At 49.1% G+C, this 21,960-nt stretch overlaps 1 protein-coding gene and 1 long non-coding RNA gene across 15 annotated transcripts; one reads left to right on the top strand and one right to left on the bottom strand.

Moving 5' to 3' along the window:
• Positions 1–5,627: 5,627 nt before the first annotated feature.
• On the top strand, positions 5,628–21,186 carry TSKS (testis specific serine kinase substrate). Of its 14 annotated transcripts, none has more exons than XM_072771080.1 (12): positions 5,628–5,949; positions 6,320–6,545; positions 15,673–15,768; positions 15,995–16,078; positions 16,422–16,505; positions 17,044–17,330; positions 18,032–18,226; positions 18,645–18,818; positions 19,276–19,362; positions 19,514–19,649; positions 20,705–20,904; positions 21,007–21,186. In XM_072771080.1, exons 1-12 carry the CDS (start codon positions 5,708–5,710, stop codon positions 21,161–21,163), a joined length of 1,968 nt encoding a protein of 655 aa, XP_072627181.1. In that variant the 5' UTR covers positions 5,628–5,707; the 3' UTR covers positions 21,164–21,186. The 14 variants fall into 14 exon arrangements, with proteins under 14 accessions (XP_072627181.1, XP_072627203.1, XP_072627224.1 ...); XM_072771102.1 differs by having other exon boundaries at positions 5,629–5,949; positions 20,705–20,872; XM_072771123.1 differs by having other exon boundaries at positions 5,629–5,949; positions 20,748–20,904.
• On the bottom strand, positions 12,304–18,307 carry LOC140601788 (uncharacterized). The gene is made up of 3 exons (XR_012004857.1): positions 17,951–18,307; positions 15,650–15,861; positions 12,304–14,249 (listed from the first exon to the last, which is right to left on the bottom strand). It is a non-coding gene; the product is annotated as an uncharacterized lncRNA (long non-coding RNA).
• Positions 21,187–21,960: the final 774 nt, after the last annotated feature.

Below are 21,960 nucleotides of genomic sequence, written 5' to 3' on the forward strand. Positions count from 1 at the left end.
GCGCAAGCGTCTGCCTGTTTCCACTTTCTCCCTCCTCTCTTCCACCCCCGACTCCTTAAATCTTCTTCCAGGAAGTCTTCCCGTCCCCTTCCCCCTCTCTTGTCTGGGGCCAAGATGTTGAAACCTCCGTTCTCAGAACCGAGGAAACAGTAATTTCAATCTAAGCCTATTTAGGCAGACCTTAAACCTGTGGTCCAGAGAGGTTGCGTGACTTGCCCAAGGTCACACAGCTCTCAGGATAACAGAGCAGGGATTTAACCTACATTTTGTCTTTTAACCACTTTCCAATGTACAATGCCTTTTGGGGGCAACCATAACGCCATTCTACAGATATCAAATCAAAATCGTGAACCTCTCCTCCACCAAACTTAGAGTTCCTCCTGAGCAAGAATGGGATCTGGTACTGAAGAACACTAGTTAAAAGGAAGGAATAGATGAATCTGCTTGGTTTGGTCCAACCATTACCCCTTGGCACCCTGAGACCTTCTTTGATTCGCTGATTTTGGGGGAAGGCAAAGCCTCAGGAACTACGATGCCCCGAGCTATTGAGAAATTTGGGGCAAAGGGAACTGGAAGCGGCTGTTTCTGTCACTTACAGGAACTAAACCCCACATCACTTTTCTAATCTGAGACGTCTAGTATTCTTGGAATGAGCCTTGAGGGGAGTGTCCTGGATCCTGTGAACTTCCATTCGGAATCCCAGGAGTGTGGGGTGAGGGTGGGGGATGGGTACCAAGACAAGAGCTGCGGGGCGTACTTTCCAAATTTAATGGACAGTCCATTTGGGTTTCCAGGAATGGGGCTTGGGAAAATCATTCTGGGTTCTAGGAAGAAGGACATGCACAGAGCTGTTTTAGTAACCAGGAGAGTCCATTCCTAATATGGGTTGGGGGTGCTGTCTGCCCCCAGAGAACGGACAGCAGCCCGGTTAAAAACAACAAACAATAGGAATTTGAGTTGGAAAAAGTCCTTTTTATGGAAAGATACATTAAACATTGCAAGGACTGGAGGTGCCCACTCATGACATGAAGAAACTCTTCCTAAGGATAAATACTTTATATATATATAATATATATATATATATTAGTAATGGGGTTTGAACTTGTCTTCTTTTTGAGGGATGTGAAGAGACATGGAGAGTCCCAAGAATAGGAAAAGTGTGTTTAAGTGTGTCTCCCCACCTCAACTTTTTTTTTTTCTTAAAGATTTTATTTATTTATTCATGATAGACACAGAAAGAGAGAGGCAGAGACACAGGCAGAGGGAGAAGCAGGCTCCATGCAGGGATCCCAATGTGGGACTCGATCTGGGTCTCCAGGATCACATCCTAAGCCGAAGGCAGACGCCCAATGCCCAACCGCTGAGCCACCCAGGTGTCCCTCCCCGCCTCAACTTTGCACCTTATTTTCACCTGTCGTCTTCCACCCTTCATCCAGAGCCACCTGGGGCCAGATGAAGTTTACTCTGGTTTGTCAGTGTGTGAGGAGGTAGGGAGGTGGGAAAAGGATGTCCTGAAATTAGGCTCTATCACAGACAGGTGGGGGGAACTCATTCCTGACCTCCGCACGCACCCAATTCCAGAGCCGGTAAAGTAACCAAAACTTAATTTTTAAGACGGCCTAAAGCAAAGGCATTCTGAGTTCTAATAGGGATTCAGACTGGGAAGGCCAATTTAACCTTCTAGAAAACCCAGGATTGTTTGGTCCTGTGTGGGGCAGACATGGAAAGCGCCCCCCTGACACAGGAACTCATGTGCCGACTTCTGTTGAATTAGAGCCGTATTTACAAATAGAAATACAGTGGAAGCCACATATATAATTTTCATTTTTACTCCAGCCACATTTTTTTTTTAAAGATTTTATTTATTCATGAGAGAGAGAGAGAGACACAGAGAGGGAGAGAGGCGGAGACACAGGCAGAGGGAGAAGCAGGCTCCATGCTGGGAGCCTGAGGAGAAACTCAATCCTGGGACTCCAGAATCACACCCTGGGCCAAAGGCAGACGCTGAACCGCTGAGCCACCCAGGGATCCCCACCAGCCAAATTTTTTTTTTTAAGTTTTCAAAAAGGGGATCCCTGGGTGGCGCAGCGGTTTGGCGCCTGCCTTTGGCCCAGGGTGCGATCCTGGAGACCCGGGATCGAGTCCCACGTTGGGCTCCTGGTGCATGGAGCCTGCTTCTCCCTCTGCCTCTCTCTCTGTGTGTGACTATCATAAATAAATAAAAATTTAAAAAAAAGTTTTCAAAAAGGTGAAATTAATTGTAATAATATATTGTATTTAACCTGATATACCCAAATATTATCATTGCAACATATTTGCCATTCTAGTTTTCCTAAGTCTTTGAAATCTGTGTTTTCTACTTATAGCACATCTTGGTTGAGACTCACCACATTGCTGGCATTCAGTAGCCACAGGCCATTGATACTGGCTGTGAACTTGGACAGCATTATAGGACGATTAAAAAAAAAAAAAGAATTACACGGCTACTTTGAGCAAGACCATTATGAGGCTTAGTGGCTTACCCACTGTTAGGTTTTAAGACCAGGCGATAAATATGTCTACATTTGGGTCTAATGAGCTTTGAGCAGACCCTATTTGGCTTTAAAATGGGGCATTAAGAGGAAGCTTCAGGAGCCCCTCAAGGATCCCATGGATTGAACCAGCAATAGTTTCTAAGAATCTGGCCTCAGCAAACCAACCCTTGACTTTCTCCGGAAAAACTTGATTCATCCCCAGTCTTCCCATTTCCGCAAACAGGCCCTCCAACAATCTCCCCGGCACTGTTGCCAGAACCCCTCCCTGTCCCTTATCCCAAACTAAGGGCAGAAATAAGACATCTGAAGTCCCCCACCTCCCTCTGTCAGGACTTCTCACTCCATGCAGACTACCATCCCCATCATCTCTTCCCTGGAATCTTTTTTTTTTTTCTAAGATTTTATTTATTTATTCATGAGATTCACAGAGAGAGGCAGGGACACAGCAGAGGGAGAAGCAAGCTCGCCGAGGGGAGCTCGATGTGGGACTCAATCCATGGACCAGCATCACGCCCTGAGCCGAAGGCAGATGCTCACCACTGAGCAGGTGCCCCTCTTACCTAGAATCTTGCAGTGACATCCCTCATGGCTCTCTGCTTCCATTCTGGCCACTCACAGTGCATCCCCCCCCCACACACACACACACCAGGTCATTTTTACAACATTGGTCAGCTGTGTCCTTCGACAGCACAAATGCTCCAGCCACTTTGGCCTCTGCTTGGCCATTCAGACCCTCCAGACCCATTTCCACACCCCATCCCCACACCCAGCCTCCCCCAGCTTCAGATCTCAGCTCAAGAGAGAACTGCTGGATGTAGATACTTAAAAACACTATGCAGCATTTTAAAAAGTCTATTACGAGGACACCTGGGTGGCTCAGTTGGTTAAGCGTCTGACTCTTGATTTTAGCTCAAGGCTTGATCTCAGAGTCAAGAGATTGACCACACAGTGATGAGCCTGCTTAAGATTCTCTCTCTCCCTCTCCCTCTGCCCCTGTCCCTGCCCCTGCCACTGCCCCCCATGAGCGTGTTCTCTCTCACTCTCACTCTCTTAAAAAAAAGTCTGTCATAGAAAATTTCAAATATACCCCAAAGTAGAAGGGAATAATGCACCCCCATAGAGCCAACTACAACATATGACCTTGATTGTTTCACCTGTAACCCCTCCATTTCACTTCCCTACCCCCATTGGGTTATTATTTTTAAAGATTTTCTTTTTAAGTCATCTCTACACCCAACATGGGGCTCGAACTCACAAACCCCGAAATCAAGAATCATATGCTCCACCAACTGAGCCAGCCAGGCACCCTCGCTATTGGGTTATTTTAAAGCAAGTGGTCCTCATCAACTATTTCATGCCCATCATGGAATTTCTATCCCAAGATTTTATTATGAAAATTCCTACTCAGAGAGTTGAAACAACTGTACAGTGAACGCACATATAGCTTCCCTTTCAACCTTCATTCTGTTATTAACATCATACTCCACTTTCTCTAGCACATATTTCTCCAGCTGACCTTCCCTCCCTCCTTCCATCGATCCATTTTGTGTTTTGATGCAGATGAAGTATAATTTTTCAGACATCGATGCAGTTCATCTCTGTTGTAGGTTGGATAGGGTCCTACCATCATCCTGTATGTATGTTGAAGTCCTAATGGGCAGGACCTGCGAATTTGACTTTATGGAAATAGGATCTTTGCAGATGATGAAGTTGAGGTCTTTTGAGTGCTCCCTAATCTAATATGACCAAGTCCGTCTTTTTTCTTAAGTTTATTTATTCATTCATCTAAGTAATCTCTGCACCCAACATGGGGCTCAAACTCATGACCCTGAGATCAAGAGTCTCATGTTCCTCTGACTGAGCCAACCGGGCACCACAACCGTGTCTTTTTTTTTTTTTTTTTTATAAGAGTGAGAGCATGAGCATGAGTGAAGGAGGGAGGGGCAGAGGGACAAGCAGATCCCCTGCTTGCATGATGTGAGCCAAACTCAGACACTTAACCAACTGAGTGACCCAGATGCCCCCATAACCATGTCCTTAAAAAGGGGGAAGCATGGCTACAGAAATAGATACTTACAGAGAGAGGACAAGAAGACACAGGAGGACATGACCATCTATAAGCCTAGTCATGCCTGAGCTACCAGAAGCAAGGGGTGAGGAACAGACCCCTCTCTCACAGCCTCAGAAGAAAGCCATCCTGAAGATGCCTAGATCTTGGACTCCTGGCTTCCAGAACCGGGACAATAAATGTCTATTGTTTGAGTCACCTCAGTTTGTGGGACTTTGTGATGGCAGCCCCAGGAAACTACTACAAACCCAAACCCTTCAAAATGTCTATCATTGACTATAGTTCAATGTCAGTTTAGTTTCTTTTTTTTTTTAATTTTTATTTATTTATGAGAGAGAGAGAGAGAGAGAGAGAGAGAGGCAGAGACACAGGCAGAGGGAAAAGCAGGCTCCATGCACTGGGAGCCTGACGTGGGTCTCCAGGATTGCGCCCTGGGCCAAAGGCAGGCGCTAAACCGCTGGGCCACCCAGGGATTCCCCCCCCCCTTTTTTTTTTAATAGGCAAAGGCCACTTGCAGTAAAAGGCTCACATCTCAAAGTGCATAAATCGATGGGCTTTGATGAGCACAGGTCATCACCTCATATTGATTCTCCTGATATCATTTACCAACATCTGGTATTTTGGTTTATTTCCACCTGTTGCCTGCCTGCTGCCCCCTACCCCAAAATGTTGGATCCTCCAGCAATGGGACTCAATCCTCACTCATCACAGTCTCCCAGACCCCAGAAAGTGCCAAGTCTAAGGTATTACATGAAAAATCAAGTATGAATAGGGGGCTGGGTCACCCCATAGGCTCAGGGGAAGGGAAGTTGAACGCCCCCCAAGAACCAGGGGGCCCATCCATTGTAAGTTCCAGAACAAATCCATTGCAGTTCTAACAGAAGGGACATATCTGGTAGAGCTGGAAGTGTTCATGGAGACCCTGGGAAAACATGCTGGTTGCCTTTCTCTACTCCTATGCACCCCCCCCCTCTTTACTGGAGCCCAGTGGTTGGGTCCTTTATGAGGCAGGCTGGTGGGGGTCAGGGACTTTGAAGGTTAGTGATCAGAGTAGGTGGAGAGTCTCAGAGGAAGGAGCCCCGGGGAGCAGGGCCACCCACACACCATGGCGAGCGTGGTGGTGAAGACAATCTGGCAGTCCAAAGAGATCCATGAGGCTGGGGACCCCCCTGCGGGGGTCGAGAGCCGTGCCCAACTGGTCCCTGAGGCTCCTGGGGGGGTGACCACCCCGGCCAAGGGGATCACGAAGAAAAAGAAGGCCGTGTCGTTCCACGGGTGGGTTTGTCGCACCCTGTCGGGGACGGTCCTAGCGCCCAGCACTGCCTCCAACAGAGCACGAGTCCCACCGTGGGTGCTGGAGGAAGGGGAGGGGGAGAAGAGGAGGGGGCAGAGGAGGGGCAGACAAGAGGGTGGTGGCAGAGGAGACATAGTGTGGGAAGTGGAGAGGAAGACGGTAGTGGGGATGGAGGGAGGGAGGGAAAGGTCAGTGGGGAAGAGAAGACTCAGGAAGAGGAGCGAGGACAAAGGGAGGGAGAAGAAAGTAGGCAGTGGGGGTGGAGAAGACAGAAGAAATTAGGCAGCGGGGACAGAGGAAGAAGAAGAAAGTGGGTGGTGAAGTGGGAGTGGAAGAGAGCAGGGGGTGGGGAGACAGGGAGGCAGAAGAGGCCATACCCACCAGGGCTGCCTCTTGAGCACCCTCCCTGTTTCTTCTCCCCAGGGTGGAGCCTCGGATGTCCCATGAGCCAATGCACTGGTGCCTGAACCTCAAACGGTCCTCGGCCTGCACCAATGTGTCACTGCTCAACCTGGCTGCTGTGGAGCCCACTGACTCCTCAGGGACAGACTCAATCACAGAAGACAGTGGCTCACTTGCACTGCCGGTGCCCCCTGCCTCTCCCACCCCACCCTGGGCTTCAGATGACCCAGACATCACGGAAATACTGGTGAGGGACCCTAGCTGGGGAAGATGAGGGCCTTCACCCTGGTGCTAGGCAAATGCTGGGATGGAGCTGGTGGGGGGGGTCTTCTTGACTTGGAATGGGAAGGTTCTGGTTACCCTCGAGGCCCAGAACTGCCTCCTCCACCCCTAATGACCAGCTGTGACTCAGTTCCGTCCTGGGTGAATGATGCTCATTGCCTAAGAATTGGTCTTTAGTTCATCTACTCACTTCCACATGTCCTGGGTGAGGCTGGAGTCACAGATGGGAGTTAGGCCTGGTTCCTGAGCGTGGGGAGCTCCTAGTCTGGTGGGGGCGACAGAGACAGACTGGAGTGATACATTTCCATAATGGAGCTAATACTGGGTATCCCAGAGAAGGGCCACTCAAACCAGGCAGGGAATATCAGGGAATGCTTCCTGGACGAGGCAGTGTTGGACTTGGACTTTGATGGTATAGTAAGAGTTCTCCAAGGGGATCCCCTAAGAATCTGAGGCAAAACTAGGAGGTGAGCAAGATCTAAGAGGATTTCAAGGATTCCTGGCTAGAGCATAGAATGGATAGTTTGATCCTTTAACTTCCCTGCCAACCTCCACCCCAGCCAGGTTCCCTGAACTGGGCTTGACATGGACTCTGAGAATGACATGAAAATAATCATGGTCGTAATGATGCTAATCAGATTCACTAGCATTTACTGACCACTTTCTGTGTTCCGGGAGCCTCAGTTTCCCCATCTGTAACATAGAAATGGTTGCATTTGTTCCTTCAACAACTATATCTTGAACATCTATGATCTGCCAGGAACTGGCGTAGGAGTGGGAAATATAGCAAGACAGAGTTCTGGATGTAACCACACCCACTTCATAAGGTTGTCATGACAATGAAGTGGCGCTCCTGCATGTAAAATGTTTAGCACATTAGCCAACTGTGAGCACAGAGTAAGTGCTGCTTATTGTTATTACTTATCCCCATTTCACAGATAAAGCTATTGAGGCCTAAGAAAGGTTAGATAGCATGGCCAAGGTCACATACCTTGTAAGTAGTGGAGGCAGACTTAGGATTTGGGGGGCACCTTGGATGCACTCATTGGGGCAGCAGAGGCTACTGTGGGAGCCCTGGAAATGGTAGTCTTGGCCCAGCTGGCCATGACCAAGGCCATGCTTCCTGGAAAAGGCAACAAATAAGCTGGATCTTGAAGATAAGGAAGGTGTTCCCCTAAGCAGAAGACAAGGAATGGTGTTCTAGCTAGCTGGAACAGCAAGTGCAAAGGGGCAGGGGTTTATTTATTTATTTATTTATTTATTTATAAAAGATTTTATTTATTTATTCATGAGAGACACAGAGAAAGAGAGGCAGAGACATAGGCAGAGGGAGAAGCAGGCTCCTTACAGGGAACCCAGTGTGGGACTCGATCGCTGGACCCTGAGCCAAAGGCAAACGCTCAACCTTGAGCTGAAGGCAGATGCTCCACCACTGAGCCACCCAGGCACCCCTATTTATTTTTTTCAAATTAACATATAATATATTGTTGGTTTCAGAGGTAGAGATCAGTGATTCATCAGTTGCATATAACAGTGTTCACTAGACCACGTGCCCTCCTTAATGTCCATCACCCAGGTACCCCATCCCCCACCTACCTCCTCTCCAATGATCCTCATTTTCTTTTCTGTGATTAAGAGTATCTTACGGTTTGTCTCCCTCTCTGATTTTGTCTTATTTGTTCCTCTCTTCCCCTATGATCCTCTGTTTTGTTTCTTAAACTCCACATGTGAGTGAGATCATATGATAATTGTCTTTCTCTGATTGATTTACTTTGCTTACCATAATACCCTCTAGTTCCATCCATATCATCGAAATGACAAGATTTCTTTTTTTTAACATTTTTTTAAAATTTTATTTATTTATGATAGTCACACAGAGAGAGAGAGAGAGAGAGAGAGAGAGAGAGAGAGGCAGAGACACAGGCAGAGGGAGAAGCAGGCTCCATGCACTGGGAGCCCGATGTGGAATTCGATCCCGGGTCTCCAGGATCGCGCCCTGGGCCAAAGGCAGGCGCTAAACCGCTGCGCCACCCAGGGATCCCTCTTTTTTTTTTTTTTTTTTTTGATGGCTGAGTAGGAGTCCATTGTGTATATAGACCACATCTTCTTTATTCATTCATCTCTGTCAATGGACATCTGGGCTCTTTCCATAGTTTGGCTATTGTGGACATTGCTTCTAAAAGACAATGGGGTGCAGGTTCCCCTTCGGATCACTACATCTGTATTTTTTTTTTTAAAGATTTTGTTTATTTATTCATAGAGACGCAGAGAGAGAGGTAGAGACAGCAGCAGGCACCATGCAGAGAGCCTGACTTGGGACTTGATCCAGGGTCTCCAGGATCACACCCTGGGCTGCAGGTGGCACTAAACCGCTGTGCCACCAGGGCTGCCCTGTATCTTTGGGGTAAATCCTTAGTAGTGCAATTGCTGGGCCGTAGGGAAGCTCTATTTTCAACTTTCTGAGGAACCTCCATACTCTTCTTCAGAGCAACTGCATCAGCTTGCATTCCCACTAACAGTGGAAGAGGATTCCCCTTTTTCCACATCCTTGCCAACATCCGTCATTTCCTGATTTGTTAATTTTAGCCATTGTGACTGTGTGAGGTGGTATCTCATCATGCTTTTGATTTCTATTTCCCTGATGCCAAGTGATGTTGAGCATTTTGTCATGTGTTTGTTGAAGGGCAGGGATTTAAAGGGCCAGGAGTAGGGGAATAACTACAAACTGATCTATGGGGCTGGAGTGTGGCGTGTGAGAGAGATGAGGCCAGAGTGGGAAGGGCAGAAGTCACACAAGCTGAGAAGTGTGGATGCACTTCTGAGGGCAATGGGGAGACATTGAGGGTTTCTGAGTAGGGGAGAGGAACAGTTCAGGAGAGGAGTTTTGAGTCCAGTCCCTTTAGTGAGCACCCACTATGTCCTGGGCACTGTGTCATGTCCCTGTGATAGGGATCTTCCCCTAGAAGTTCTGTCAGGGAAATGGTATAATTAGCAGGGTTCTTTTATTTTTTTATTTTTTTTAAAGATTTATTTATTTATTTATGATAGACATAGAGAGAGAGAGAGAGAGGCAGAGACACAGGCAGAGGGAGAAGCAGGCTCCATGCCGGGAACCTGACGTGGGATTCGATCCCGGGACTCTAGGATCGCGCCCTGGGCCAAAGGCAGGTGCTAAACCGCTGAGCCACCCGGGGATCCCAGCAGGGTTCTTTTAAAGATTTTATTTATTTATTCATGAGAGAGAGAGAGAGAGAGAGAAAGAGACACAGGCAGAGGGAGAAGCAGGCTCCACGCAGGGAGACCAATGTGGGACTCGATTCCAGGTCTCCAGGATCATGTCCTGGGCTGAAGGCGGTGCTAAACCACTGGGCTAATTAGCAGTTTAAAGATGAAAACAGGGATCCCTGGGTGGCGCAGCGGTTTGGTGCCTGCCTTTGGCCCAGGGCGCGATCCTGGAGACCCGGGATCGAATCCCACGTCAGGCTCCCGGTGCATGGAGCCTGCTTCTCCCTCTGCCTGTGTCTCTGCCTCTCTCTCTCTCTGTAACTATCATAAATAAATAAAAAAATTAAAAAAAATAAAAATATTTAAAAAAAAAAATAAAGATGAAAACAGGGATCCCTGGGTGGCGCAGCGGTTTAGCGCCTGCCTTTGGCTCAGGGCACGATCCTGGAGACCCGGGATCGGATCCCACGTCGGGCTCCCGGTGCATGGAGCCTGCTTCTCCCTCTGCCTGTGTCTCTGCCTCTCTCTCTCTCTCTCTCTCTCTCTATCATAAATAAATAAATAAAAATACCTTTAAAAAAATAAAGATGAAAACAAAAATACCAGGTACAGAGAGGTGGAGTGAACTTCACAAGGTAGGAAATCCAGTCGGAGACACGGCCAGTTCTGGAAGCCAGGTGATGTGAGAGAGAGGTCCTTTCTTTTTCTAGAAGACTCTTCTGCAGCTGGTGTGGGGATGTTTGGTAAGCGGAGGCTGGAGGCAGGGAGGCGGGACAGGAGGCTGGGCGAGGGTCCAGAATAGAAGGGCCAGATGGAGAGAAGGAAACAGGGTAGAGAGAGTCCTGGTGGGACGCCTGCCCTGGGAGACATCTCTCCCAGCCAGATCAGTGTCCTCCCTCTCTGCAAGCATTTCTCAGGCAGTACCTGCAGAGGTCTGCCTCCCACCAGAGCTGCTTCTGAGTCACTACATTCCGCAGTGGACTGTAACACCCAGGGAAGAGCCCCAGGGCCAGGGAGCTCGCTGTGGGGTGCAGGGATGCATCAGCCTCTGAGGGGGTTGAGGCTCCTTCTCTGTGAAATGGAAAAGTAATGGTGGCCAACACTCAGGGGTATGGGCAGAGCAGGGAGAGTGTGGACAGCAAGAGCACATCCTGGCTCTCAGCACCTGAGCTACATCAGGAGAGGCTGCTGGAGACCGGTAGAGAGAGGGGCACAGAGACCCAGGGAGAGAGGGGGCCAGAGATCCAGAGGGGGGAGGACAGAGACCCAGAGAAAGGGGGGCAGAGGCCCAGAGAGAGAGAGGGGGGACAGAAACCCAGAGAGAGGGGGACAGAGAGAGGGGGGACAGAGAGAGACTCAGAGACAGAGGGGCAAGGACCCAGAGAGAGGGAAGAGAATTGGGTGCTTGGAGACTGGTTGAGATGACAAGTCTGAGACTGGACAGAGAATAGCAGAACATGAAGCAAGACAGCTTGCTGTCTCCTGTCTTAAGCTCTGACACCTTTATGAGGCCAGAGGAGGAACTGAGATGGTGGTCGTGCTTTCAGTGAACCAAAGCAATGATGCAGAAGGCAGGGCTCTTGACTTCGGCTTGGGACTTGTCTTGCTTGCTGCCTGCAGAATTCCTGGAGGCTGCTGTAGATGGTGGTGCTAAGCCCCTTCTTGCTAATTCCTGCCCCTGCTGTCATTATTTTTTAACAATGCTGACACTCATCACTGAGGTCGCCTTATTGATCATACCATCTGGTTGATCCTTCCTCACTGCCATCTGAGCCAAGGTACCATCATTCCCATTTTATGAGAAAGAAAATTGAAGCAGGCTCAGAGTGAGGGGGCTGGACTGCTGAGTTGTAGCCTATGGATGGCCATGGAGGGATTTGTCCCCATCTCTGGCTCCCCCTCACCATCATGCCATTCACTTCTCAGCCAGGGCTGACAGGCCCTACTGTCACCACACCCTGATCTACTCTCTGTGAAGCTGAAGCACCTCCAGGGTCTATTCCAAAGAGCCTTTCTGGGCAGGCCTGTGCTCCTCCCAACAGCAGCCCACCTCCATGTGACAGATCACACAGAGGCAAAGTCTCCTCCCTGAGGTTGTACAACTACTAAGTAGGAGAACTGAGTTGATCCCAGTACCTGCTTTCCTTGTTTCCCAGAATGGTTACAGGAAGCCCAAGATCTTCTGGGTCTTCAATTAAAAATATCACTTTGTGTATTGGTTAGCTATCGCGGTGAAACAAATTATCCTCGAACTTAACCAACCGGGAATGGCATAGCTTAGTGGTTCTGAGTCAGGGACACTCATGAAGTTGGGAGTCAAAATTTCAGTAGAGGCTACAGCCATCTGAAGGCTTGCCTGGAGCTGGGGTTGCACATCCACATTCACATGGCTTTTAGCGGGAGACTCATTACCTTGCCCCGTGGGCCTCCCCACAAGTGGCTGCTTATAACATGGCAGTTACTCCCCAGAGCGAGAGAGGGCAAGCAGGAAGCCATGTTTTTTATTATTTTATTTTATTTTATTTATTTATTTATTTATTTATTTATTTATTAACTAGTCTGTGAAATCACACACCATCATGCTAGCCTTCTGTTTACTAGGTGTAAGAGTCACTAAGTCCAGCTCACATTCAAGTGAAGGGGAGAAGGCTCCTCATTTTAAAGGAATGTCAAGGAATTTGTGGACATATCTCAAAACATATTTTGTGGGGTTTTTTTTTTTTGTACAAACCATTCATCGGGATGTGGATGTTCCCTTCTATTTCCAGTTGATGAGTGGTATCATGAAGGTGTGTTGGATTTTGTCAAATGCTTTTCCTGTCTACTGACATGACTGTGTGTTTTTCCTTTTTATTCTATTAATATGGTTTTACAGTGATTTCCATATGATTTTAAAAATTAATTTTCGGGAAGCCTGTTTAGCTCAGCAGTTGGGCACCTGCCTTTGGCTCAGGTCGTGATCCTGGGATCTGGGATCAAGTCTCACATCAGGCTCCCTGTGAGCGGCTTGCTTCTCCCTCTGCCTGTATCTCTGCCTCTCTCTCTGTCTCTCTCTTTGTTTCTCATGAATAAATAAATAAATATTTTTTAAAAATTAAAATTAATTTTCATGTTAATCACACTTGCATTCGTAAGATAAATCTTACTTGGTTGGTCATGGTGTAAATTCTTGTTTTTATGCTGCTGGATATGGCTTGCTAGTCTTTTGTTGAGCATTTTGTAGCTGTATTCAGAAGGGATATTGGCTTCTAGTTTTATTTTATTTTTTTGTAATGTCTTCGGTTCTGGTACTAGGGTAACACTGGCCACATAGAAAAAGTTACGAACTACACTCTCCCCTTCCTGTTTTTGAAGAGTTTGAGTTGCACTGGTAGCAGTTCTTTCCTAAATGACTGGTAAAATTCACTAGTGAAGCCATCTGGTACTGGGCTTTTCTTTGTTGGAACTAACTCAATCTCTTTGTGGGTCTCTTCAGATGTCCCATTTTTTTGAATCGCTTTTGATAGTTTGTGTGTTTCTAGGAATTTTCCTTTCATTGAAATAATCAAACTTGATGGTACACAGCTGTTCATAGTATTTGCTTCTAAAAAATATGTTGGGGCATCTGGGTGGCTCAGTTGGTTAAGTATCCAACTCTTGATTTCTGCTCAGGTCATGATATGGAATTGAGCCTCGCATCAGGCTCTGCTCTCAACAGAGTCTGCTTGTCCCTCTCTCCCTTTCTCCTCTAAAATAGAGAAACAAAGATAATAAGAATTTTATTTTTAAGCAATCTCTACACCCAACGTGGGGCTCAAACTCACAACCCTGAGATCAAGAGTCACACATTCCAGTGACTGAGCCAGCCAGGCACTCTGTTCACAGTATTCTCTGATAGTTCTTTTTCTTCCCCCAAGCTTGGTAGCAATGTGCCCTCTTTCCTTCCTTTTAGTAATTTGAGTCTTCTCTTCTGTGGCCAGTCTTGCTATAGATCTGTCAATTGTGTTGATCTTTAAAAAAAAACAAAAACAAAAACAAAAACAAACAACTTCCAGTTTTGTTAGATTCCATCTATTCTCAATTTCGTTATTTCTGCACTCCAGTCTTTATTGCTTCCTTCGAGTTTGTCTTGCTCTTCTTTCTCTAGTTTCTTAAGGAGGAAAGTTAGCTTATTAACTCTGAATTCTTTCTTCTTTTTTGAAGATGTTTAGAGCTCTAGATTTCTCTCAAAGTACTGCTTTCACTGCAACATGATATTGTCTCTTTCCTACAGTGGAGGAAATTGTTCTCTTCTCTCTTTGTGTATTAGCTCACCAACTGTCAGAGAAACCAAAGGAACTGGCTTAAGCAAGATAGTTTATCTCTCACATAAAAGTCTTAACAAGCATAGCAGGCTTGCTCTTCAAATGCAGCAGGCTCCAGGTTCCTGTGTTCTGGTGGTTCAGATACTAAGTCACAAGTTTGGCTGTAGTGACAAAAAAGACACAAAGTAGCACAGGTTAAGGAAGGTAGAAGATGTTCTCTCTCACTTGGTAGTCTTTATAAGTGATTGGAATTTGAGCACAGCAGCTCCACCAGGGTTGGGGATTCAGGCTTCTGTCTTGTTGCATCCTCCAACTAATCCAAAATGGTTGCTCTGCCTTTAGCCATCAACTTTGCATTCTTGCCATTATTTATGAATAAATGAATGTTTTTTTTTTAAAAGGGAAGAGGGAAAAAATTGCCTATGTGATTGCTACTTACATCCCATTGGCTGAAACTTTTTTATACGGCCACAGCTGCAAGGGAGTCTGGGAAATGCAGTCTTTGGCTGGATAGTGACATGGCTGGGCTGATTCTTCTTTAAATGTGGAAGAGCAGAAAGTGGATCCTGCCATGCGCAGCCCCCTTGAGCCACAGTTTGCTTGGCATGAGTCGCAAAGCATTTTCTGAGTTGACTACAATGATCAGAGGCTGAGTGATGTCACGATTTAAAACAAAGGCTCTGGGTTTAAATTCTGGAAAAGCCATCTCATGCGCTGTGTACAGGGGCAGTGCTTCTCTAAATCTTATTTTCCTCACTTGCCAAATGAGCCAAATAACCTCAAGAGGTGTGGCTTTGAGGAATAAAAGGGAAAAGGTTTGTGTTTGGCCTGGTGCATAATAAGTGCTTATACCCAGAAAGTGGGTTATCTTAAAATATTTTTTTCCAGTTTCTGGAGAGAAAGAGCATGTGTTTTAACATTTTTTTTTTAATTTTTAATTTATTCATTAGCCTGATGCAGGACTCGATCCCAGGATCCTGGGATCACGACCTGAGCCAAAGGTAGACTTTCAGCCATTGAGCCACCTAGGTGTCCCTTAACAGTTTATTCACGTCTGTGGATCTCAAGGCCATTTATCTCTGTTTGGTTGAGACCATCCTTCTTCTCCCCTGTGTCTGAGTGCTACTGCGATGCCCCCCTCTCCTGGATCTTACTTCTTTTCCTTCCATCCCACCAAGCAGAAAATGAGTCTAACTACCTAGTTTTACAGAGTAGGGCTACCAAGAATCAAAGAGAGGCAATCCCTGGCACCTGGGTGGCTCAGTAGTTACACATCTATCTTTGGCTCAGGTCATGATCCTGGGGTCCTGGGATTGAGTCCCGCATTGGGATCCCTGCAGGGAGCCTGCTTCTCCCTCTGCCTATGTCTCTGCCTCTCTCTGTCTCTCATGAACAAATAAATAAATAAATCTTAAAAAAAAAAAAACAAAAACAAAGAGGAGCAGCTCTGGCCTGAGCTCCCACTGTTCCAGTGTAGAATCAAGGAGTAAACCCAGCCTCCTCCCAGGTCTTAACCTTCTTCCTGGGACTGCAGGGTGCTCCCACACACCCACTGACCCACCTTCTTCTCTCATTCTTCCCCAGAGTGGGGTCAACAGTGGATTGGTCCGCGCCAAAGACTCCATCACCAGCTTGAAGGAAAAGACCACCAGGGTTAACCAGCACGTGCAGACGCTGCAGGTGTGGGGACCCCTCCCCCACAACACCTCTTCTTCCTGTTCCTCAGCCAAGTTCCCCTCTTCTAGATTTCCTCCAACTCGGTGTATCCACAGCCTGGGTTGAGACAGTTGAGGCTCAGATGAAGGGAAGGGGACCTTCCCAGGCCCAGCATCTCCTCCCCGGGGGGTGGGGGGGTGCTTCCTGTGGCCCGTGGCTAGACTAACCTCTCCTCCCTTCTGTGCTCCAGAGTGAGTGTTCTGTGCTCAGTGAGAATCTAGAAAGAAGGCGGCAAGAAGCAGAGGAACTGGAAGGGTACTGTAGTCAACTCAAGGTGAGTAGCTGGTAGGCAAGAGCAGGATGGGGAGATGGGAGTGGAAGTAGGAAGAAGAAGAGGGCAGGAAGAAATGTGAGGAGGCGCAGAGTCACAGACAGGAGAGAGGTGGAAGTGGAAAAGTAGCATGGGAGGGGGTCGATGGAGGAACCCATCCCTTAAGTCAAGGGAACCAGGTGGATAAGGGACAGACCAATGGGCAGAAGGCAGACTTTCCGAGAAGCGGGTGTGTCTTGAGTGAGGGGTTGGAGCCTATATGGAACTAGCGACTAGCAAGGGTAAGGGTTGGGAGGCGGAACTGGAATGGGAAGGCAGGGCCCCCCGCCCTGGTGTCCTGACCCAGGAGAACTGCCGGAAGGTGACCCGGTCGGTGGAAGATGCTGAAATAAAAACCAACGTCCTGAAGCAGAACTCTGCCCTGCTGGAGGTGAGGAGGGGATTTGGGGAAGAGGATCAGACGCTCAAGGTACTTGAGGTAGACTTCAGGTGGGACTTCCTGCCCTGCCACCCCTACCACCACACTGGCCCCTTTCACGTTCCTGGTCATGTTCCTCCACGCACAAAGTCACATTCAGTGAAGCACTCGTATAGGGCTTTGTGCAGGAATGCCCGTCCTGCCCACATTCCCACTCTTCCCAAAAAAGGTTGGAAAAGCCTCAGTTGTTCTTCTGAAAACAGGAGGGGCTGGAATTTGACACCACGGAGAACTGGAGTAGGGGTGGAGGGCTGGATGGAGACTCCAAGGTAGGCATTTGGGGGATTCCAGCTAGGCTTCAGAGGGTGACAATCCTCCCTAGTGACAGCAGTTGAGAGTCCACTTAGACTTGAAGCGGGACTTCCCAATATCCTCCTCCACATCCATTTGCTTTCCAATCTCCAGGATTCATTGCGCAGATCTGGGGGTGGAGGAGGTTGTGGGAGGCAAGGGGCTGGACGCTGTAACCCTGCCTTCCTTCCCCGCCCAGGAGAAGCTGCGCTACCTCCAGCAGCAACTGCAGGATGAGACACCACGGAGGCAGGAGGCCGAGCTGCAGGAGCTGGAGCAGAAGCTGGAGGCTGGACTCTCTCGGCATGGCCTGGGCCCCACCGCCCAGTCCCCCGGCTGCTCTGGCACTCCAGGGAGTCCCGACGAACCCCCACGACCCCGCAGCATGGCCCCAGGTGGCTGGGGAATGGGGCCGCGAGCAGGGGAAGGCCCCATCATAAGCGAGCAGGAGATGCAGAAGGTCTCTGCCGGCCTTGAGGATCTGAGGCGAGTGGGAAAGGGGGGCGGCGGGAAGCCTCAAGGAGCTAAAATAGGTGGGCCCGAGGATGGAACCTGGAAGATCTTAGGGGGACAGGGCCTACGCCATGGAACCTCAAAAAGTCTAGGAGGGAGTGCACTGGGTGACCTGGAAAGGCCAGACTTCAAAGAACCGAGTTTGAGTATAAGGTTGGCAGACGCAAGGTTCTCGTCTGGTGAAAGTAGGGTGGGCGGGTTTGGGTAGGGGGCAGGTCCTCGGAGTCTCCAACTTCACCGGACAAAGTTGGGGTGAGTGGTGCCCTAAAGAAGCAATGTCTGGGTGGAGCTGGGGGGCAGGGCCAGGATACCAGAGAAGGGGATATTGGCAAGGTTCTTTTTTTTTTTTTTTAAAGATTTGTTTATTTATTTATGATAGACATGGGGGGGGCGGGGCGCAGAGACACAGGAGGAAGGAGAAGCAGGCTCCACTCCGGGAACTCGATCCCGGGACTCCAGGATCGCGCCCTGGGCCAAAGGCAGGCGCTAAACCGCTGAGCCACCCAGGGATCCCCTATTGGCAGGGTTCTGTACGACATGGGAGGATTGCAAGGAATGGACAGGACGGGAGAATTTGGAGGCTGGGTACTCACCCAGAGCCATGGGCCGGGCGGGGCCGCTGGGCACGCGTCCAAACCCGGGCCTTGACCGGTTCTTACCTCTTCCCTCTCCAGGAGGGAAGTGTCCTCGCTGACTGCCCGCTGGCATCAGGAGGAGGGGGCAGTGCAGGAGGCCCTGCGGCTGCTTGGGGGCCTGGGCGGCAGGCTCGACGGCTTCCTGGGCCAATGGGAGCGCGCGCAGCGCGAGCAGGCGCAGACAGCACGGGGCCTGCAGGAGCTGCGGGGACGCGCGGACGAGCTGTGCACCATGTAAGAGCCAAGGCGAGTGCGAGGTCAGGGGTTGGAGGCGGGGCCTTGAAGGAAGGGATGGGCCAATCAGCTGGGGCCTAGCGGTAGAGAGCGTGGACTGAGCTCTAATTAGAAGACAGGGGGCGTGGTCTGCCTTATAAGGACTGAAGGGCGGGGCCAAACCGAGAAGGGCCCAGGTCCATACCTTAAAAGGACAAGGGGCGGGGCCAAGTCGGACAGGGAAAGCCAATTAGAAAACAGGGAGGGGCATCCCGACCCTTAAAACACAAAGGAAGGGCCAATGAGAGCAGAGAGGGGCGGGGCCGAAGTACCACAGGCTAGACAGGAACCTAGGAGCTCGGCTGATAATGGTGCAATGTGGAGAGGACTTTACTGTAGGAGAGGCGACCTCGCAGCACTGGTTACTCTCACACCTCAGGGTGGAGCGATCAGCAGTGTCTGTGGCTTCACTGAGGAGCGACCTGGAGGGCCTGGGCCCAGTGAAACCTATTCTGGAGGAGCTAGGGCGGCAACTTCAGAGCTCTCGAAGAGGGTCTGACCTCTCCATGAACCTGGACCGGCTGTCCCAAGGCTCCTGTGTCCGCTGTGCCAGGTAAGGGGATGGGGCCTCGCGGGGCCTGGCGCATTCTGGGTCCTGTTGAGGACAGAGCATTGAAGGAGACAGGGCACTGGCCAAGAGTGTGCTGAGGGGGGTGGGGTTCACTTTGGGAGACAGGTATCTCCATGCATTTGGGGACAGGCTAGTCCTGCTGCGTTATGGGAGCCAGATTTTCCCCCTCCCTACGAAATGATGTCAGTGTCTTGGGGAACACAAGACGTGATACATTTAGAGCATCTTGGATTTCCAGTGCATTGTGGGAAGGTTGGGATGTGGTACCTGGTAGGAGACTGGGTTTCTCCGTGCATTGTGGGAAAGATGAGACCTTGGTGCATTGGAGAACCAGGGGATAGGGTGCTTGGTCCTTATTAGGAAGTGAGGGACTTCCAATACAATATGGGATCACGTTTAACTAGTGATTGTGGGAAATTTTTTTTTTCCATGAACCGAGGGCTGTCTGGTACCCTTTGGGAGTAGGAATCCCCAGGCATCGTAGGAACTACCCACACTGTGAAAATCAAAGGATACCTGATGCACTGTAGGTTGGCCCCAGTGTATGGTGGGAAGGTTGCATGGGTGTATAATGAAAGCAGGATCTGGGTGGATGGAGGCTGGGCGGTGGGGCATGGGGCATTTGGGAACAGAGTAGGGACTAGGCTTCTTACACCTGGTAACTGACCATCCCTCAGCCAGGGGCAACAGCTGTCCACAGAGTCCCTGCAGCAGCTGCTGGAGCGAGCACTGACCCCACTAGTGGATGAAGTGAAGCAGAAGGGCCTGGCTCCCGCCTGCCCCAGCTGCCAGAGGCTACACAAGAAGATTCTGGTACCAGGGACCATGGGCTATCAGGCCCCACTTTTCTGTCAGGGGAGCGGGAGGGGAGTCCCAGACACAAGGATACTGTTGGTGTGTGGCAGGACAGGAACCACTAAGCTGTGGGCAGCAGGTGTTTAGGGGAAACACTGGACTCTGATGGATTAGGGTGAGGAGAAAGGCAAGCAATTTGGTGGTTAGTAAGTCATAGGTCAGTCATCATGGAACCCTGGGTGATGGACTTGGGCCTAAAGCACGATGATACATTAGATGACACCAGGCTATAGCTTTATGGAATATAAGCCTGATTCTCTATAGACCTTAAGAGAGGCAATATGGGATCCCTGAGGACAGATAGGCGACCCAGTAAATATAGATCGTTGGAAGCTAATGCATTATGGGAAGTGGAATGAGGGCTCTTCGTGAGGTCATTGCACCCCAGACTCCCACCCAATAGCTGATGGGACTTGGGGCCTGTGTACATTCTGAAACATAGATATCTAATATATTATGGGATACTGGCCTAATGTATGATGGGGTGCAAGTTGCAGTGAGGCATTGATGTGGCAGGGTTATAGGACTGTTAGGACATGGGGCCTGGGACATTGGGGAAAATAAGGAACCAGAGCACCAAGGGCTATTATTGTAATTGAGATGCTACCTAAGAGAGAGATGTGGGGTCTTTTTTTTTTTTTTTTTTTTTTTTTTTTTTTTTTTTTTTTTTGAGATGTGGGGTCTTATGAATTAGGGGGTATAGAAGTTCACCACATGATGGGATACTGGGCCCCAGACATGTCAAATGCATGATGGCTTATGGGCATTAGGGGATAATGTGTGAGGTTCTGATTCAGTGCTTGCTGGGACATAGGAAGCCAGTACCTCAGGGGACAGACAGTTGGACAGATGCGGGCTTAGCACACAATGGCATTTGGAAAGCCAGCCTGCTGTGGGATGCTGGGGTCAGTCTCAGGCCCAAAGTATGAGGGGATGCCCTGGGGGGAGGAACATGGGCCCCATGGGCCCCATGCCCCTTGCTCTCCGCGATCCAGCTCCCCCTCCACCCCCAGCCCAGTCCAGCAAGCCCAGCCGCGCCTACACTCCTCTCCCCAGGAGCTGGAGCGCCAGGCCTTGGCCAAACACGTCAGGGCAGAGGCCCTGAGCTCCACCCTTCGGCTGGCCCAAGACGAAGCTTTGCGGGCCAAGAACCTGCTGCTGACGGACAAGATGAAGCCGGAGTGAGGAAGGAGGCTGAGGGCGTGGGAGGAGGGTGAGGTCTTGCGGAAAGGGCCTGAGTCACCCTCTTCTTGCACACCATTCCCATGGCATCTGGCCTCATCAGCACCAGCTCTCCCAACCTCTGTCATTACAGGGAGAAGGTGGCCGCTCTGGACTATCTACACTTGAAGATGTGTTCCCTCCACGATCAACTCAGCAACCTGCCACTTGAGGGGTCTACAGGGACAATGGGGGGAGGAAGTGGAGGGGGAACTCCTCCAAAACGTGGGGGCCCAACCCCTGAACAATAAATGGCCTCTCATGCTGGCATGAATTCTGTCTCCTTTTTGGCCCCTCAAGAGGGCTGCAAATTGCACACATACCATGCACTAGGCTCTGCTTACTAGGAACTCGATCCTGAGCCAGGGGATATCTTGGTTTCTAGAGACGTGCTGATAATGGTACAGCTCTTTGAAAAGTAAAGAAATAAGATTCTGAGGGTGCCTGGGCGGCTCAGGCAGTTCAATGTCTGCCTTTGGCTCAGGTCATGATCCTGGGGTCCTGGGATCGAGTCCCGCATTAGGCTCCCTGCTCAATGCAGTGACTGCTTCTCCCTCTCCCTCTGTTCCTCTCCTCTGGTAGTGCTCTCTCTCTCTCTCTCATTCTCAAGTAAATAAATCTTAAAAAAAAAAAAAAAAAAAAGCAATAAGGTTCTGTGGTACAGTTTGGGCCTTCAATCCAAATGTTTTTAGAGTTATTTTAAAAATTATATATATAATACTCATTTATATATTATGTATTAACTTTATTTAATACTTAAGTAATCTCTATGCCCAACGTGGGGCTCAAATTTACAACCCCAAGATCAAGAGTTGCACACTCCACCAACTGAGGGAGGCAGGTGCTCCTGCAGACATATTTTGGAAAGCATGTCAATTTGTGGACATATTTAAACCACCACAGTAATACTATTTTTTAAAGTTTAATTGAAGTATAGTATAAGCAGAAAAGTTCACAGGTTAAAAGTATAACCTGTGAATATGACAATGAATTGTCATAAAATGGATCTGTGTTTCCAACTACAACCAAGATTTAGAAACTGCATCTA

The sequence above is a fragment of the Canis lupus genome, chromosome 1 (genome assembly GCF_048164855.1).
Source record: "Canis lupus baileyi chromosome 1, mCanLup2.hap1, whole genome shotgun sequence".
Taxonomy (NCBI): Eukaryota; Metazoa; Chordata; class Mammalia; order Carnivora; family Canidae; genus Canis; species Canis lupus.